Here is a 21,041-nt window from a genome sequence, read left to right as displayed (position 1 = left end):
AGTTGCAATTACTGAACTTCTCTAAGCTCAGAAAATTCAATTTCTTTACTTCAGATATGATTTTATCTAATGAACAACATATTGTACACAAACTGATGCTCATTTGAATTCTTTTTTTCATCATGAATTACATAGATTTCGCCTCTTAGAGATCATTAAAAAGCCAGCTTCAGTTGAGGCCAACCCATTAACATCAAAGAATCCCAGTCTTTTAGTCCTTCCCGGAACCCTTCTTATTTTTTTTAAAGCGTTACTGATATGGGTTAATATTTGTGGAGCACTGCTTAGCGTTAACTCGCCTTGAGGGGCAATGCCAAGCAATTAACGATTAACGATAACATGGCTTTGATGGGATTTAACATGGAGCAGAGACGTACGTTTCAAGGTGCAACGGTTTGATGCAATAATTGCTTAAATTGGCTCCCAGATTTTTTATTTTGGAGCGGTGCCTATAACCGCTCCATTACATAGTAATGTATGTATGTATGTCCCTGTGTCTGTATGTCCGAGCACGGAAAGCTGCAACACAGTAACTCTGTCATTTCTCGACCGTTTCGGACACGGGGCGGCTCGCCGGAACCCGGCCAGGCCACCCCCCTGGGCACGTTCCTGGGGGTCTGGATGTTGCGGGGACCCCCCCGCAACATCCCCCCCACACGGTACAGTTGCACCGCTCACTTTACACAGGTATGATTTTTTATAAAATAAAAAGACAGTCTGTGTAAGAATTTTGTGACTTAGGCAACAAGTGTTTCATCAGTCACTTTTTCGCGCTGAATTCCTCCATCAACACTTGGGGGGATTTCAAGGCACTCTCGGGCTAGCTGGGAGATGTAGTCCTAATTGCTATGGAGGAGCAGCAGCTTGACTCCAAGGTCCTCCAAATTCACATGACTTTGAAACATGACAATGGAATTAATCTGACTAATATTAGTAACAAGGGACAGGGACAGGGGACTGAGAACACTTCTCCTGGGCTTAACTGTCACCTACACAGCACTGCAAATATCTAACCTCGCCTCACCAGGCTTTCCACCTCGGAGGAAAGCCTGGTCTCTGTTCCAAAAGTGCCGTATGATCCGGTCGGGAGCGGATGATATCCTTACATCATGTTGTAGTATTGTTTTGTAGTCATCAGGCAGGAACAATCAAACGGAACTTCCTTTTCCCTCAAACCGGAAGAATAACAATAAAAGCTGTAGCCTGTAGCTTTTATTGAGAAAAATCAGTTTGAGGGAAAAGGAAATTCCGGAAGATTGCTGACTACAAAACAATACTACAACATGACGTAGCGATATCATCCGCTCCCGACCGGTTCATGAACCCGAAATGGAATGGTGCCCAGGCTAGCAAATATCCTGTCTGCTGTAGCGAAGGCATTGAAAAGGGGTGACATTTTTTCAGAGGAAATGAGGACTCTAATAGAGGCCATAGATGATGAATTTCACTGTTTAATTAATTTTGCGTGGCCAGTGCAATGTCACAGGGCGCACACGTCTTTTACCTGATTTATATTTGGTCCTGCGCCATGTCATGCACCAATAATGGCCAGTCTATTACCTCACAGTCTGCTATTTTCAATGTGTAACATCGGTGCACGGCAAAATATAATTCAGGCCATAGCAGTTTCATTGCACAACAGAAGCAAAGAGGCCAGGGCACTATAGCACACATTCACGTGACTCCTGAAGGAAGGCACAATATGAAATTCTTCAGTGGACTTATTTTTATTTTATTTATTTTACGTTAGGGTACAAGATTTCTGTATTGTTACATATTGTATAAAGATACTAAGATGAAAAATGCATTGAAGGAATTAATTATTATTAATACTGTAATAATAGAAATGTAATAATAGAATAAAGGAAAACTAAATTACAAATTGCAATACTCGCAGAAGTAGAGAAGGAACCTTGAAGGAATTTTTAAGTTCAAGCACTTAATGTGCTTTTAGCCTTTTTTTAATACTTTGGGTATTTTTTGTTGCTTTTACGCATTGGATTGGACTCACTTTGGATAAGAGCGTGGGTTAAATTTTAGCCCACGCTCTTATCCAAAGTGAGTCCAATAGCTCTTATCCAAAGTAGGCATATACAGAAAATAGTAGAAATACATACTGTAGGCTATGTGAAGAAGAGACAGAAGAGACAGTATAAGAAGAGGAGGCGTAGAACGTTTTTCATAAAGTGCAGTGGGCCAGTTCTGGTCCTTGAATATGACCAAAGCCATTGTAAAATGCTCCAGTGGTTCCCAAACCTTTTCATGTCAAGGACCCCCAATTTGACACAAATTAGCCCCCATTTGACCCCCATTTGAAAAGATATGCCAGAGACCACCATAACTTTCACAGCTCTAGCAGTGATTCTCAACCCGTTTAATTTCAAGGACCCCCAGTTTGACATGCATTAGTCTACGGACCCCCATTTACTGGCATTTCTATCTCTGGGATCCCCAATTTATATTGTAAAATCAATGTTAATGTAGTGGAGTGGACCGCACCGTCGTTCTATAATCGCTGTAAACCACAGCCGCTTTGGGCTGATCAGAGCAGTAGACTTCACGGTTCCTTACATTTCTTTTTGATCACTGCACCCATCCATCCCCAAAGTTATCATTTACACCACTGCTTTCCCTTGCTTTGATCAACACGACAACACTTTAGTCCCCCGCACTAAATGGTGTTTGTTTGATGTTAAATTGGCGTTAACACTGATGGGGGAGGCAGGCAGACCAAGCAACCGTAGTTGGTTGTGTAACGCAGGTGCAGCTATTCAGGCCAAATAGATGAGTCATTTTCCTCAAAGCCGCGTCACTGCAGAGGAGGCAAAAACAACCAGACGGGATCTAATAACAGTGTGGCTTCAGGTAGATCTCCCTCCGTCTATACGCGTCAAGTACAGTATCTAGAATGTATAGCACCCTATATGTGCGACTCCATACCTTGTGCACGATTGCAGCCGGATTCCGACCAACACTGACTTCCGTCATGAAATTAAAGTTAATCATTTCAATATAATATAAAACATTATGTGAAAAATACATTCGTAGTGGCACACCCTACTGGAACAAATGTGACAGTGAACAGCCAACACTTTACAAGATTAAAGCCCCGCCGCCCCTACCCGTGTGTGCGTGCGTGCGTGCGTGCGTGCGTGCGTGCGTGCGTGCGTGCGTGCGTGCGTGCGTGCGTGCGTGCGTGCGTGCGTGCGTGCATGAGGACATGCGTGTGAACAGTGACAGGTGTCGTGTCTCTGTACAGCAGGATCCTCAGGACAACACAGCAGGCTGACAACAAATGGTCCTGGGCCAACACAGGACTGGCACTGTTACTGCCAAAGTGTGTGTGTGTGTGTGTGTGTGTGTGTGTGTGTGTGTGTGTGTGTGTGTGTGTGTGTGTGTGTGTGTGTGTGTGTGTGTGTGTGTGTGTGTGTGTGTGTGTGTGTGTGTGTGTGTGTGTGTGTGTGTGTGTGTGTGCGGCCGTGGGCGTGGGTGTGTGTGTGTGTGTGTGTGTGTGCATCTATTTTACTTATACCTACCTATTTAGATGGATAGATGTCTGTCTGGTTATTAATTTCATTCCATTCACTCAGAATTATTTGCAATACAATAAAGACCTGACTATTCTGCCAATATGTTTCAAAATCACCACTATATGAATCTATTTAACGTGCAATTACGACATGCAGAGAATTTAATTTGATTTGATTTGATGTCCTGGAAGAATCGGTGGAAACGGCTGAGTCCGTGACTTAATGAAGTCGACTGGCCGCCAACGCAGCGAGCACCGTGACATGGAGCGGTGAAAGTGGCCCTTGTGCGTTATTTAAGCCTGTTGATGATGTCACAGATGGATGACTTACATCCCACCTGCGCCAGAGATATGCCCTTGCCAGGGAGTCCATTAACCTCCACATTAGCAGCGGTGGAAAATGTACTCGCATGTTTTACTTAAGTAAAAGTATCAATACCGCAATGTAGAAATACAAGCTCACAAAATATAGCTTTGTGAGCTTGTAGATCAGCTATTTTCAAATAGTCTACATTTATATAGGGTTGAAGTGGTTCATGTATATGTTTTGTAATAATAATCAAAATCTACAAAGTAAGCAGTAACTAAAAGTCGAGTAAATGTACAATATTTGGATCCAAAATGTAGTGAAGTAGAAGTGAAAGTATTGGAAATTGGAGTAAAGTACTAATCTCAAAATTACAGTACAGTACTTAAGTAAATGTACCTAGTTACTTTCCACCACTGTGAGAGAGACAGAGACTGGCATAACGCCACCTGGCACTGAGTGACAGAGCTCGTCCTATCATGTACATGTACATGGTTGAGAGATGCCTGGGGGGGGTGAGGGGGGTGGGGGGGATTAGATGGATAGATTGCCATGAATTGTATAGACATTCATTCACAATGTATTGCCAACAGCTTGGAGTGGTTTTGTGCCGTCGGCCCGTTGAAGAGATCTTCAGCGACTGCAAGAAATTCGAGAGATACACTGATGACGAAAGTGCACGAATAGAGTTCCGAAAGGTATCGCAGAAGTGCATTAACCCATTGAGAACGGGAAGCCCTATTGGTGTTTTTGTCACGATATCTGTCTGTTGTATACTTTTATTATGTAGTCACGTCCTAGTGTTTCCTGTTTTCCCTAGTTACTGTTTCCTGTGTTGTCTCACCTCCTTGTGATTACTAGTTTTCTCCACCTGTGTCCTGTTAGTCTCCCAGCCTATCCCAGTGTTGATTGTTAGTTCTGTTCACCTGTGATTGTTATCCCTGTGTCTACTTAAACCCTCAGTTCCTTGTGTTCCTTGCTAGTGTATAGTTTATGTTATGGTGTGTCCATCCCATGTATGTCCTGTGTTGGTAAATAAATCTTCATATAAACTTCCTCTGCCTGCCTTCCTGTGTGGTTCTGCACATCGGTCCAACACCTGTCTCATACCGTGACAGTTTTAAGCATTATGTTATACTTTAACTATTGAAAAATAGCAGATCTACAAGAACCTTTTTAACTCATATCTTTGCTCCTGGGGGGGGGGGGATCTTTCCTAAAGCTGTTTCAACCAATCAGATTGCTTGCTCGAAACGACCTGTTGTATAATTTGCAACACACATACAGTATACACGTAGCATAAACATGAACCCCAAACAGACATGATACTCTTAGCGTATACCAAACACACACAAACATTCTCCAGAATTCTGTGCATTTTTCCTAATCATCCGTCCTCTCCCCGTCGTCATGTCATTAAGCCCCATGAGAATGGATAATGAGCGGCAGCAGAAGTCCTCAAGCATAGCGGCGTATACACTCGTCTCCCAAGGGTCGCAGCTAGGAGAGTGTACTTGATTCCCCGCATCAATGGCCTCCCCCCTGCTGGGAGGAGACAAAACAACTGCATTTGGATATCTAATTAACAGCTAAAGGACTGATGTCGTCGTCGTCGGGTGGAAACCTTATATGTACAAAATGGTTACTCCCTATAGCGGTTACTCCCTATATCGATGGAGAGTTGGTAACACAAATGCACCCTTATAGACTCTTGAGAGCGTAAAATGAAATCCATTTGGTTTCATTTCATGCTCTCAAGAGTAAAATTATTGTTAAACATCTGCATTACTTATTATTATATTAGTCTATAGAGAATCCGACGACAACAAAATATATTCTACGTTTTGGTTCTGCATGCGAGGCTAAATCTCATCAGGTGGTCCGTGGCTCAAAAGTCGAATTAATAATGGGCCTTGATATGTTGAAAACCACTGCTGTAGTGTAGAGATAGATCGCCTATTTAGCTACTTGTGCACAACACTGGAACACTGAAGCAGGGCTTTATTTTATGAAAGAGTTTGAATATGGAGATGCAAGCTCTTTGCCCTTGCAACGATATCTAATTAACAGCTAAAACACTGACATGTTTGTGTGGTTATGTGGCGAGAGATGCTCATTTGATTAACGGATGGCTGAGTTAGGGTCCCGTTGTGTATGTTTGTATAATGTGTACATTGTACATGTGTAGACGGCGCATGTCTAAAGTATGTGTGCATACCTTTGTTGTTGTTGTTGCATAGATGTTTGTATATGGATGCATACACATGTACATGGGTGAGTTGCAATGATGATAATGGTAATTATTATGGTAACACCACCATTATTCACCAGGGCTGTGCTCACAATATCCAAGTATATTGCAACCATTTACAATTTAGGCATTTAGCAGACGCTCTTAATGGCGACTTACATTTAAGCTAGAAGATCTTTTTGGCTTTATCTTTTTTTTAGCATTATGGTCATGTGTCGTTTCTGCATACTCTCTTTGTGGAAACACATTGTCGTCATTCACGTCACGGAGAAGGGTGTTTCACTCTGGGCTCGTTGCTAGGTGACCCCCCCCCCCCCTCCCCCCTTCCCGCTTCTCATTGCAAAGAAGAGCCTTGATTGACAGCCAATCAAACCACTTGGGCATTCCCTCCAAGGTCACTGGTTTACCCCCTCCCACTCCCCCATCTATCATTGTTGGTTGTTGCAGGACTGAAAATCCCCTCAGGTTGAAAAGTGTCAGTCTGCCATGATTATTACATGAGGGGCACGCACGCACGCACGCACGCACGCACGCACGCAGAACATGAGAAATGGCAAATCCACAGTAGGTGCCAATACATCAGTGACCATAAGATTAGCGTTTCACTTTAAGTTGCTTTAAATTGCTTTAAATTGCCCCCTTTGGTACACTTGACTATTATTTCTGGAATCTGGAAATAATGTACACCCCCATGTTCTAGGATCTTGGTTAACCGTATATGCATGTTGTATACAGGAAAATGATGGATGGGTTTACACACGCAAATGGATATGTATGGATCTCTTCAAAGACAAAGGTCATCACTTAATTTGTGCACACTTGCCAAGGAGCTTGAATCATTAAGCCCTGACACTGTCAATTCTGCATATTTACTACACGCACGCCGCACGCACGCACAGGATTCGAACTCAGGTCTCCCGCGTGAAAATCCAACATCTTAACCACTAGACCAAAGGCAGAGGCTCTGAGACACACACACACACACACACACACACACACACACACACACACACACACACACACACACACACACACACACACACACACACACACACACACACACACACACACACACACACACACACACACACACACACACACGATTACTGCGCTCAGACCTTCAGGTTAGTGTCCAAGGACAGCTATCAAACTGCAGACTATCATGCATCAATCATATTTAGGTCGGTGTCATCTCTTCATATTGGCCCCTTATTGGTCCGACAGTCATTAGCAGAGAAGCACATGTTTGAGCGCTAGCTCCGTCGGAATTACCATGGGATCCCAGTAGGGATGCGTGTGAGTGAATTACCATGGGATCCCAGTAGGGGTGCATGTGAGTGAGCGTGTGAGTGTGCGGGTTCTTTCTGATTTTTCTGATCGCCCTCTAGATACACCTTGTGACCTTACACAGCACTAAAAACACAAGTTCAACACCTGATGCTCTTTGATACATTCATCGCACTGTTTATTAGGTCACATTTTCATATTGTCCCAATTCCTTATATTTTTTAATTTGTTTGGTTTGGTTTGGCACACTATGTCTAATTGCATCTGTGTGCAATTTGCATTTTCCCCTCAGTTGATTAAGCTACCTTAACATGACATGACGTAAAAGAAAAAAAGAAAAAAAACATCACAGTATCACAAACATCACCATTCTGTTTTGTGTGGAATTTTTGTTTGTGCAATATAGTATAGGCCAAGTGCTGCTCTCTGTAATAGATCAAAACGTCGTGTGTGGAGAAGACTAAAATAGATCAACTAGGTGCTGCTAACGACTTTCAACGTGAATCACTTTCAACCACAAAATAATTTAAACAGTAAAAAGAATCTACAAGTTACAAGCTTATTCAAGTGCATGTATGTTCAACAACAAAGGCTTCAGTGGTTAACCTGATTGTTGAATATCTGAGCATAATTGCACAGCTGAGGGAAGACTGAGGGACCACAAGACACGGCACGGTCATAGTGGTAACTAGAGCAGCAAACCGAGGCAGCGCTACACATTTCCGGGGTCCATTTGTGCAATCTCTATCAACATTTTAAGCACATTTAAGCTGACGTTAAATCTTCAAAGATGCTAACTAACCACTTGGTATAGTATAGTAGTCAACACAATAATGTGTTGACTCTGTCAGAGGTGTTGAATGGTGAATATTTCATTGTGACTCCACTTTTTGCATCATTAAAATGCAATGTCATGCATGGGCCTCTGACCAAGTGAATGCAGCTTGAGTCCCTTTCTGCACGCTATTGTGTTTCCTGTCCCATCAATTATATGGTTATTTATGGCCCTCTGTGCATATAATGAATTGCATTTTTATAGCGCTTTTAAGTGCTCAAAGCGCTTTACAATGGTTCATTCATTCATACATTGGGAGGTGAAGTGGCGAACAGTCGACGCCAGCGTCCTCACTTCCCACATTCACACACCAATGGTGGCATGTAGGGTGTCTTAATTTTCAAATTCTTATGTTTTAGCAAAAGCGGAAAAAAACTAACATTGGGTTGGGCAAAATAACTTAAATCTAAACACATGAACTATCTATCTATACTAGCTCACAATATTGTGAGCTTGTAAATGATCTATTTTATTTTTGAGGGCGTAGAGGGGGAAAAAGGGGGCGGGGCAAGTATAGAATCCTGGGAGACCCCGTTCAACAAAAGTATAAAGGGTTTGAAGTGGTACGGTTAGCAACAGATCATGAGAAGCAGTGTTGATTTTGGCAGCAAATTTAGATTTTAGTTTTAGTCATCGTCTTTTGAATAGTTTTCATTTTGTTTCACTCACATTTTAGTCACCTGGAATGCTTTCTAGATCTACAAGCTCAATATTTTCAGCATGCAACCAAGTGTAAAATGACTTGTGTCTTTATACTGGATCTCTTGTCCACTAGTCCCTTCCTAACATTTTAGTCTAGTTTTTATTTTTTGACAAAATTGTCAATATATTTGGTCTCAGTTTTTGTCATCATATCTTAGTTTTCATTTAGTTTCCATTTAGTTTTCGTCAGTGAAAAAAGGTAGTCAACAAACATTTTTTGTCATAGTATTAGTCGACGAAATCAACACTGATGAAAACACTGTCACTCGTCTCACGGGATGCGTGAAAGTGGACTGACATTATCCATAAAGCATATATTGTCATCAGGCCACGTCAGCCCATCAGAGAATCATTTTACGTGTGAAAGGAACCATTTCAAATCCGATAGCTCATGTACACTTTTCATACATGTGGAAACAATATTAACCCAGGTGTATGTGATTTATTCAGAAATTGTCATGTAGCATACGATTGGGATTATACATTGTGAGTTCTTCTACTTTGGCAGGCTTACAGAAATACTGTAAGTATAGTCTGTGTAACACATGCACAGCCACTATGCTATCAAGCACAACGCAAGTGCGTCATGTTCAGTCAAAATAGTCAGTACAGAACATACCCGCTCTAACCTCTTACTGTATCTACTCACTCTCTATTTTCTCCTTCGGATATTAATACGGTCCACTTTCTACTTTTTCTTTTGCACTATCATAAGATATTTTTCTTTTCAACTTTAAACTCTGTCCAGGGTGGAACAAAGCGGGGGCTCGCAACTCACTTTAGGATGTTCAAAAATATCAGTGACACAGCAGCAAAGATAATACGACGTTTCGACCGTGTGGTCTTGTACTTACACACGGTCTAACACACTAACACACGGTCGAAACGTCTTTGAAACGTTGCTTTGTTCTACTTTGTCTGTTTTAACAGTTTGGCTCAGCACCAATTCGGAGGATGTGCGTTACTTATCTTACTCCAACTATCTAGGGTGACCATAGTGGGAATTAAGGGCATCTAGGAATCGGAAGAGCACTGATTTACAAATTCAGCATTCCAGAGCATATTATTACAATAAGCAAGGTCAATACTGCAAATGCATAGAAATATAAATCTATAGAATAGGTAAACCAAGAACCTGTCATCAGTCTAACAGTAGAATATCCACACACACACACAACAATCTAGAATCTGTACATTGAAACTATACACACTATAGGATGCCAGGTTAACAATGACTTGCAGTGTCTACATAACATGCTATTTAAATTATATTTTAGCCTTTTCATAAGCCTGTAAGGTGCTACGACAAGTGCTACGGGTCTAAGGTGGAGGGGAGTTCCTTCCACAGTTTGTGAGCCAGAAGGTAGAAGAGCCTGGGACGTGTGGAGCATTGTCCCTGATGTTTTAACGAAGGTTCTGCCAGCTTCCCTGTGTTAGCCTATCTGAGTGAGCAGGAGGTGTTGTAGGGTTGGATCAGACTTTGGAGATATGGGGGTGCCAAACCTTTGCCAACATCAGTGTTTTGTACTCTGTGCGGGCAGTAACCGGGAGCCAATGGAGGGAGTGGAGAAGGAGGGGGACATGTGAAGATTTTGGCTGGTTGAAAGTCAAGCGTGCTGCATGCAGCATTCTGGATAATTTGGAAAGGCTTAATATAAGTGCACATGCCGGGAGGCCAGTAAGGAGACAGTTACAGTATAGTCAAGTTTTGACATGACTGATGTCTGGATAAGTTCTCGCCCACACCCGAGGCAGGGTTGGCGAACGGGCCTTTCTGTGTGGAGTTTGCATGTTCTCCCCGTGTCCCCTAGTGTAGGTACCCTCACAAAAAACATGCAGTAACCCTGGTCTCTAATGCCTCTTTTACACGGCGACCATCTCCAGATAAAACGGCAAAGTCCCGTTGCGTTCTCATTTTTTATTGACCCTTTACACGAGAACGCACACTTTATGAAAACGCTATAATATCGCTAGGTGGCGGTAACGGGCTGCCAAATAGACCAGTCACCCACGTTACGTACAAGAATAAGAGCCAGCTCCCCCTTCACGCAACCCTATCAGGGTTTTGCTTCCAGAACACAACGTGGTTGTGGCCGTCGCTCGCTGCCTGCTTTCTATAACGCATCGCATCAAGGTGACAGACAGGCTGACAGACAGCCCATAGCATGCAGGCAGAGCGCGCCACGGGATGGTTATATATTTTATAATACATTAGGCTACATAAACGCTGCTGCCGCCTATCGCAAGGCATTTTATTTACATCATGGTTTTACATTCACCATCGCTGATGAGCAGCGCTTTGTAGGCGAGGAGGGAGGCTTGTTCAGGAACTCCATATGGCTCTGCATCAATGTAATAAATATGCGCTGTGAGCCAACGTGAGCCATGATGTCATAAGTTTTGCGGATTCACCGTTTTGCCTGTTTATATGGAGACCATAGGAAACGGCGTTCTCAAAGATTTCCACTCTGGGAGGTGGTTTCACTTTGTTGCGTTTTCACCTCCTGAAAACACTGTTCTCGTCTAAACGGACACCAGCAAACGATACTATATTTTGCCGTTTTCTATGAACACCATTCTCGTGTAAAGACCACCTAAACTACCTCCCCCTGGCCAGCCGGGGCACCTGATGGAGGGGAAAGGAACTGGTCGGAATAACATGTTCCTTCCACGCGCCACGTCCGGCCGGAGAAACTCCCCCCCTGTCAGGTGAAAAGAAGCAGCTTGGACTCATCATGCATAGAAGGAAGCAGTCCACTGCCCTCCCCAGGTTGGCAGAGGAAGTGTAGCACCCAGGATTACATTAGATAATTGACACTGGGTTGAAAATAAAATGGTTTGCAAAGTCATGGGATAAAAAATTATAGAAAAAGAAAAGCCATGGAAATGAGCCGTTCCCTCAAAGGAACCTGAAGAAATGTCCCCACAAGGTCAGACTAGACTGCTATCACTATCCTTGTGGGGATGTTGTGTAGCCACAAGGACACATAGGCCACACAAACACACCCTCCATTTTTCTTCTAATTGTGACCAAGGTCTGATATCAGATATCCACCCTTATTTCTCCTTTTCTCTCTCCTCTAACCTTATCTCACTCTCTCACACACGCATGCACGGACACACGCATGCACGCACGCACAGACACACGCACCTCCCCCCTCCAAACCGAGGCTAACTTCCCCAGTGGCAGGCTGATTGAGATTGCCTTACCTCAGATCCCAACCCCGAAATGTACCAGAACAAAGGAGAGAGAGAGAGAGAGAGAGAGAGAGGGAGAGAGGGAGAGAGAGGGAGAGAGGGAGAGAGAGAGAGAGAGAGAGAGAGGGGGAGAGGGAGAGAGAATTAGGGGGGGGGGGGGGGGGGGGGGGGTAGTGCAACAGGGGCATGGAAGGAGAGAGCAGGGAAAGTAATGGAGGGAGAGAGAGAGAGAGAGAGAGAGAGTGATGACAGAAGAGATAATTAGGGGGGGGGGGGGGTTAGTGCAACAGGGGCATGGAAGGAGAGAGCAGGGAAAGTAATGGAGGGAGAGAGAGAGAGACGGGACATGGGGGGGTGGATGAGGAGTCATGCAGCGGCACGGAGGGGAGAGACTATAGAGAAAGACGTAGACTGGGAGAGACTGACAATGAGGGCAACAGCAAGGAGGCTAAAGTGTCTCCCATTAAGCTGACATGCTCTCTGACCAGAGGGCAGCGCCTGCTTTTATGACCAGCGCCATCAGCCAGCTGATGATATAAGGCCCTCCTTTTAAACGTCAATTTGTCACTTGCCATTCCCCACCCTCTCCCTCCTCCTTTCCTCCTGCGACCAAGGGCACGGAGATGGCACCGTGTTGATAAGAGGGAGGGAGGGAGGAAGAGGAGTGCACGCACACACACACACACGCACACGCACGCGCACACGCACACGCACGCACACACGCGCGCACACACACGCACACGCACACACCAACAATATAAACACACATAAGATTGCCACACACACTTTCTACCTGTACTCTTCCCAGTAAGAGACCACACAAATACACACACATGCTTTGCTCTTTGCTCTCGCTGTGAAACAATCCCCCAGTGGGTTGCACCAATCACTTCCTCATTTGTCCTCCTGTGAGGAGTTCTCCGGAATATTGAATGCACTTCTAGTGACAGAGCGAGAGAGGAGGGCCGCGGCCCCGCGGGGGGATAGAACTGCATAGTGTTACTGTTACATCCGCCACCAATCCGCACGACCTTGTGCTTCGCCGTGTAAGACAAGGACGTGCAGAATGGCTGCAGAAATGAGAATAGATGGAGTGGTTCTTTTCTTTTGCAGCACACAGAGGGAGAGGGATAAAAGCCGGAAGCTAATCCACCGCACGCACTGCACATGAGGAAACTCATTAGTCATATATGACAGCATGCAGACGGGGAAGGAAGTGGGTGGGAGAACTGTGGGTCAAACTCAAACCATGGCATACATATAGGCTAATCTGGCCAAGTTTCCCTGAGTGTGAAATTCCTTCCCTGCACTATTAATTAAGCAGGTGTATAAAGTCATTTAATTGCCTTTATTGTTGAGGAGATGTGCACAATTTGCACGTTCACTCACTCACTCACTCACTCACTCACTCACTCACTCACTCACTCACTCACTCACTCACTCACTCACTCACTGTGTGCATGTGTGTGTGTGTGTGTGTGTGTGTGTGTGTGTGTGTGTGTGTGTGTGTGTGTGTGTGTGTGTGTGTGTGTGTGTGTGTGTGTGTGTGTGTGTGTGTGTGTGTGTGTGTGTGTGTGTGTGCATTTTGCTGGGGTTCCCAGCAAAATGATAGTTTGGAACCAAATGGACCATGGGTCCGTAACTCTGAGAGTGAGCAAATGGAACCACTCTCAGAGTTAAATTAACATTGATTTTACAATACTAATTTGATGGTCCCAGAGATAGAAAGGCCATTATGGGCGTCTGTAGACTAATGCATGCCAAACTGGGGGTCCTTGAAATTAAAATCACTGCTAGAGTCGTACAAATCTTCTATTATGGGTCCCCATGGAAATCCCCATGGAAATCTTCTATTATGGGTCCCCATGGAAATCCCCATGGAAATCTTCTATTATGGGCCCCCATGGAATATCTTTTCAAATGGGGGTCCACGGGCTAATTAGTGTCAATGTGGGGGTCCTTGACATGAAAAAGATTGGGAATGGGAACCACTGTTAATGTTATAGGTGATTGTGTTCATGTGTGTTGCGCGGCCATAAGCCATATACATTATTATATAGGCTACGTTTGGCGTGCTATATTTTTGCTCGACGGTTTTGGCGGATATCAATCTGAATCTGCTCCTGAAATTTTCTCCGTGAAAACCACTTGAGCTATATACGTTCACCTTCCAGTGCCCTTATTATTATGCCTTATCTACATATTCATATGTGTGATAACTCCGTTCATTTCCTTCTCCAAAATTCATTCATTACTCCGCTTCGCTGTGGTAATAATGTCGTGCGTGCACGCGGCGGAGCCGTTGTGCATGATGCAGCCCAAGCAATTACCGAGCCGTTCGCGCACGTCGTTCATCTCTCTCGTATGCTTACGTTACGAATGAAATTATAAAAGATTAGCTCGGTCCTTGATCCGTCATTCAGTTCCCCACGTCACATTATGGTATAGCCTAAGAGCCTGTGCATGCCAAGATGAGAGAGGCTATTATGCCACCATGCACATTGGTGCCAATGACCATAACATAACCTCTAAAGCCAAGAGGAGTGGCAATGATACGCACAAATAACAAAGAAAAACATGTTTTGACACGCAGTCCTAATGTCCTATATATACAGTACGTAGGCCTACCTCAGAGTTAACGGTGCACCTGTGACTAAAACATAATGTGCTTTTGGCCACACAACTGTTCACCGGCCCGCTACAAAGTAGCCTGCAAACCACGCAGTGTTAACTTGAGAGTGTACAATGAAACGAAATGGACCCGTAAGGGTCCATATGGTTTCATTTTACACTCGGTAAACGGCTGGTGGCCCCGGAGGCGCTTTAATGAACCATGTGCGCAGAGCGCCACGGCAGTCTGCAGATATATGAGGGGGGGAAATGCGCAAAACAGAAAGTGAACCACACATGGTGGCCGCAGACAGAGAATGAGCAGCGTTCACAGATCTGTCCTAATAAAGCAGGGGAAAGACATCTATATAATCTGCGTAATCCCCCCTCTACAATGCCATCTGAAATTGCACTGGCTAATCATTATTCTCCAATCTCAACAAGTCCATATATTCGCAGGGAAAGAAAAGTGTGCAACAGAAGCCTACAATTTAGAAGAAGTCTCAATGGAGTCAATGATAGCCATGTTATCAATAAAAACAACAACTGTAAAACACATACTGATTCTAATCAATGAATCAATCAATCAATCAATCAATCAATCAATCAATCAATCAATCAATCTCTCTCTCTCTCTCTCTCTCTCTCTCTCTCTCTCTCTCTCTCTCTCTCTCTCTCTCTCAGACTCTCTCTCTCTCTCTCTCTCTCTCTCTCTCTCTCTCTCTCTCTAATTCGGTATGAAATATATGGTCAAAAAACACTTACCTCCCAGCGCTTGTTTCATTACGAAATTCATGGCGATGGCTTTTAATTCCTTGCCTTTCTCGAACGATGTTACATTCACTTGTTACTCGGAAAAGTATAGGCTAGCACTTGGCTGTCAGATCTGTGTGGGGGAAGAAAAAGGCAATAACGCAAAACAATTAAAAACTGTTGCCTATAAAATCACCTCCAAACACCAAATTGCCTGCAGTTACTTTCATATACTATTCAGTTCAGTCAGAGCACCGTAGACGTGTGCGTGCGTGTGTACCAGTGGACCTCTGAGAATTTGGCACCTCTATGCACCAAATGAAGGACATTGAGGTCATGGTTCATATAGACTGACTTAACCCGTCTACTCGACCAACCATTCGCATCTTGTTCCCCGACGAGATATCACTATATCAACAGTTTTGCTGTTGCCTTTTCTTTTTTCTTTATTAGAAACTTTGAAGGAATTTCACTCCGCGTTGTCAGTAGCCTACTCGTATAGTTGAGTAGCCTAATAGTTGACCTGAATGCCGGAGAGTGATTCTTTCTCCTCTCTGTCAAATATTAACCTCTGGACTACACTTCTCGCTGCTATTGATTTATACCATTTCCATGAAAATGTTTCAATGGAATTTGTGGTGCAGGGCAACACAGGCTAACAGCATTCTTGGTCGCGTGTGAAACTTTCCGTGACCCAACGGGAAGGACGCGCTATATCTATCCGTTCCATTCGCGGTGTGTCTGTCTCATGCAGCAGCAGCAGCGGCGCTTTGTTTAACACCAGCAGCGTTATGCATGCATTGGCTGCTCGAAAGGATGCAAGTATTCACGCAAATAACCTCCGACGACGTGACACATGCGTTTGTATGCAAAAGGAAAACGTGCACGTACCCAGGCTGTGAACGAACGGGAAATATATAACACAAGTCACTTCCTCGTTTCGGGAGGGATCTGATTTCAGCACCAGCGCTGTAGTGGCCAGCTCCCCAACACAGTACACACAGTGAGCCGGTGTGTTTCAGCACCACCGCTAGTGAACAGCTCCCTACACATCCACACACACAGCCACACAGCCCGGGTACAAGCAAGCATGAGCCTTCTCCGCTCAAGAAGCAGTCATAAATAATTAGCCTACCTGTCTGAACGGCGGCGATTGAAATCTTCCACACAAAAACGGGGATTTAAGCAGCCGGGATAATATTGTCCGGAATGAAGAAGCTGTCCTGCGGCTGGTGCTGCTGCTGTCTGTGAGAGAGATGGGCTTGTTATCAACTGCTCGTCCCTAGCATCTCCGGCTCCTCCTGGGGTATATTATATAGCCTAGGAAAGGGAAGGAAGGGCGTCCTTGCTGCTGCCTGGCTGCCTCCTCCTTTTATTATTTTCTTCGTCTCCTCACACACAGGGCTTCTGCACGAGTGTTTAGCGACGGAATTGCAGCTGATGACGGGAGCAGCCACTGAAATCACAAGAAAGGGATTCGCTATTGGAACGTCCCACACCACGTCCCCCTTTCTCTCTTTCTTACCGATAGAAAGATCAATTATTTACCTCTTGACGTTCCGACCCGCCCACTTCCTTCTTCATCGGCAACCGGATAGTTCCCACTTATCCCGGAGTAGCCTATAGCCCACACGAACGCTGCCTTTTTAACCGTTGCATGACCTACATTGTGTAATTTCAACCCACGTGCCAGTTTTGTTTTCATGTAGAATCCAGACTATATGGCTCGTGTCTAGTGAAGGGTAGTAGGCTACTGTAGGTATGTTACGTTTTGAAGATTCTGGCTTGTGTTTCTATTTTTGGATGAATCAACGTTTGAAGCACACATAGGCTACAGCTGGTGTGAAAGCTCACTCTATCAACTGTGTTAGGTTGCAATTAATATAATTGGGCCCAGCACAAGTCGATCCAAATCATTGATCCGCACTGTGATTAAGAGTTACAGTACATGTTACTACATACAATACTATAATATCCCTTAGCTATAGGGTGCATATAGGCTACGTATATGGGCTTATACAACCCTTGTGTTTTATCCCAATGGTTTTCAACCATTTTCACCAAGGTCCATTATTTATTCTGCATTTGAGCCACAGACCACCATTTGATGACATTTAGCCTCAAACCCAAAACTAAAGAATATTTTTAATATTTTGTCCACAATTCCATGTTGTTGATACCATTAGGAGAGATAACAGGCAAACATTGATCAAAATAACAATTCTTTATTTGTGTAGACTTCTTGTAAATTAAGTAATACAGATGTTTATCAATAACGTAACTCCTGCGTAAAATGAAACCAAATGGACCCGTAAGGATCAATTTGAATTATTTTACACTCTCAATTTACAGTTAAAGATCTAATTAGGGTCCATTTGGTTAGCAACTCTCCATCATTTAGCTGGGGACTACCTGGAAACCCCTCAAGGACCACTGGTTGCCTACCATGAAACACATTGCCTTATGTTTGAACCTATGCATTCCTTGAATCAAAATGTTGCAACGTAAAAATAAAATCACACCCGTGTGAAATGAGGGGCGCTCTTGTCATCGCACATCAATTTATGTTAGCGGACATATCATAGGGGGGCAACATCTGTGAAAATGTGTGTATTATTTTAAAAATATTTCTAAAATAATAATGGATTTGGGAACTTCTCCTTTGGTCCACCCATTCCTGGGATATGTGAGAATGGTCCAGTTAAAAAAAAGTCCACTAAACCCCGAACACTTGCCTGTAGAAAAAAAATCACACCCGTGTGAACTGAGTGGTGTAAGGTATTATATAGCCTGATCAGCTGTGTTCTGACGTAATGTCTGACGTAATTAAATCAGCATCAACCAATCAGCATCAACCATGCTCATTTTTTTTGCACAGACAGACAGACAGACAGACTAACAAAGCCAGTTGTAGGAGTGGTTTACACCACTCAAAAACAGGGATGTGGGCAGGAAAACAAACCTATACCTTCTGACATCAGCAACATTATGAAAATTACAAAAATTGTCCAGGTGAAAATCACCCAGGTTTAGTGTTCTATATAGTTAAGGTGTATCCCTTTTATATAGAACACAAGTCATTTTGTCCTCATAGATGTTGCAGCTAGCTTACATAACTTATCCTTTATTCAAATTGCCTAATGGGTGGGTGGGTGGGTGGGTGTACCGGCGGGTGGACAACATGCCTAATGGGTGGGTGGGTGGGTGTACCGGCGGGTGGACAACATGCCTAATGGGTGGGTGGGTGGGTGTACCGGCGGGTGGACAACATGCCTAATGGGTGGGTGGGTGGGTGTACCGGCGGGTGCACAACATGCCTAATGGGTGGGTGGGTGGGTGTACCGGCGGGTGGACAACATGCCTAATGGGTGGGTGGGTGGGTGTACCGGCGGGTGGACAACATGCCTAATGGGTGGGTGGGTGTACCGGCGGGTGGACAACATGCACCGATTCAGACACAAACAGATACCGCTGCCTAACGACGCAGCTTTGCGCATGCCCAGTGGGTGCGGTGGACCGACCGCTGACGTCACAAACGCAACATGCACTGATGTCAGATAATGTTTAGATTTCCTTTGACCTCTTCTTTTATCTTAGTTTGGTATACGAGGTAGATGGACAGTAGAGGGTACGGTATGATTTGGATATTGTTCCAACATGTGCCTATATAGTCCTATAGTGGCACCACAAAGGAGGAAGAGTTACAGTTTCAACGGCCCTGGGTTGTAAGAGAAACTCTAATCATGTGGTGGTCAAACATTGCTGAAACGGTCTTATTATGGTAAAGCATATTTAGACTATGTCAGTACAACTGCTGAACATCAGTCTCTGAAATGCTTGTGCTCCGATGCTTGTTCTCTGGTCGTCATGTCAGTGGTATTTCTGTTACGTGTGAGAACTGGTCACAGGATGACTTGAAATTGACACAAAACATCATTTGTAAATCCATGGCCAAAATGTAGCCTTATTGTATATTTGAAAGGGACATGTACAGTACATACATGTAGGTAGTATTACTGTATCTTCTGGCATATTTGAGGAAAGATTAACTATTCTGTTTATATATCAATATTTTGTGTGAAGAGAGAAAACATGGTGTTCTGCTATACTGTAGGTTGATTATGTATGCATTTATTTTTTATTACTGTTTTATGATGATGTTTGACTGGATGTGCGTTTCATATTATAAAAGTATTTGAATGATAATAAAGGTAAATTGCATGATATCCAGTCCACACCATACTGTAAGGCTATGCAGCTCTCTCCACATACAAGAAGTCACCGGTTCAATGGCAAGAGGCAGTTTGTGGCAGAAGCAGCATTGCAGCAGAAAAAGCAGCAGGGTGCCATGATTTCAAAGTACTGCTGTTTCCCAGGGCCTCATTCAAGCATGCTTTCAAACAGACTCACTGGCAGCAACATTATGGCTGTGACTGTTTACGCTGCAAACTCAATCCTAAAATGCACAAATTGCAACTATTCTGTCATTTTTCCCCCGCTAATTAGGAGACTGAGTAACCCATGACAAAAATCTACACGTCAGGAAGGATGGCGCTCAATCATACACAACGTCTCTGAGGACGATTTAAAAAAATGCATGTACACAATGCATACAGAATGAAACGTCAGACTTAAATTGGTGTATACTCAAAGTCCCAAATAATGTAATGGGGAGACCAACATACCAGGTTGCTGTAACATCATATATATAATGCTAACTAACTGGCAACATTACAAAAAATATCACGTCAGATTTTGCCAGGAAGAAGTGTTCACTGTGCCTCCATCAATTAACCAACGTCAAGCTGAACAGGATCATGCAATAATTAATAATGCAGTTTTATCAATTTTTGACTCTCAGCCCTTGTTATTCCTATACTTACAGGACCATATTACAGTATAAGGAAATCCAGTTTATAGGGTAAGCTTTTCTGTGACATCAAACAGAGTACTGTATTAGACTTTTGTCACAGCAGTAGATGTTGGTCCACAATTATGCAAAAAACAATAAACTTCAGTAACTTGTGTTATTTTGAGCCATTCATGGACACTCTATCTGGGGAACATTGGACTTCTTTCAGTATTTCACTGATGTTCCTTCATTTGCATGTGTAAAACTCACACTGATGTGAGTCTGCTCGGTAATCAACTTTAATACACTTGACGTGTTCCCTGGAATTAGGCTACATGAATAGAATTTTAATCCCCTCGCTCCCCTTTTATGCCTCCCACTTGAAGAATCTCAATAACTATGGGCTGAACAGCGTGCCAAAGCCAGGTAATTAGGACTCCCCTCCGAGTGACTCCAGCCCTGTGCCTAGAAAAGAGAGAGAGTTAAGTAAACTCATACATCATCATTGCTTTATGTGTGTGTGGCTTCTTGACTTCACACCTATACAGTCCAGTTCTCAGTCATCCTCGCTGGGCTTTTAGTTATAACAGTACCTTATTTATTTAGTTAGAACATCTATAGATGTCACATAATGACATGTAATCCCTTGTCTTGGCTCTGTGCCTTTGACCGTTGAGCTCAGTGATATAGCCTACATTTGAGCTAATACAATTCAAG

The 21,041-nt window shown here is 43.7% G+C and overlaps 1 protein-coding gene across 1 annotated transcript in view; it reads right to left on the bottom strand.

The window, feature by feature from the left end:
- The window catches only part of cplx1 (complexin 1), a gene marked incomplete at both ends in the record, with an annotated part of 50,541 nt that extends 35,026 nt beyond the window's left edge, over window positions 1-15,515 (bottom strand). Inside the window, one exon of the mRNA XM_079498404.1 lies at window positions 15,485-15,515. Within this exon, the coding sequence (XP_079354530.1) occupies window positions 15,485-15,515 (31 nt within the window). The remainder of the gene's footprint in view (window positions 1-15,484) is intronic.
- Between the last annotated feature and the right edge of the window lie 5,526 nt (window positions 15,516-21,041).

This window comes from Electrona antarctica (genome assembly GCF_951216825.1).
Source record: "Electrona antarctica genome assembly, chromosome: 1".
In the NCBI taxonomy this organism is placed as follows: Eukaryota; Metazoa; Chordata; class Actinopteri; order Myctophiformes; family Myctophidae; genus Electrona; species Electrona antarctica.
This window is presented reverse-complemented; position numbering and strand designations above follow the sequence as displayed.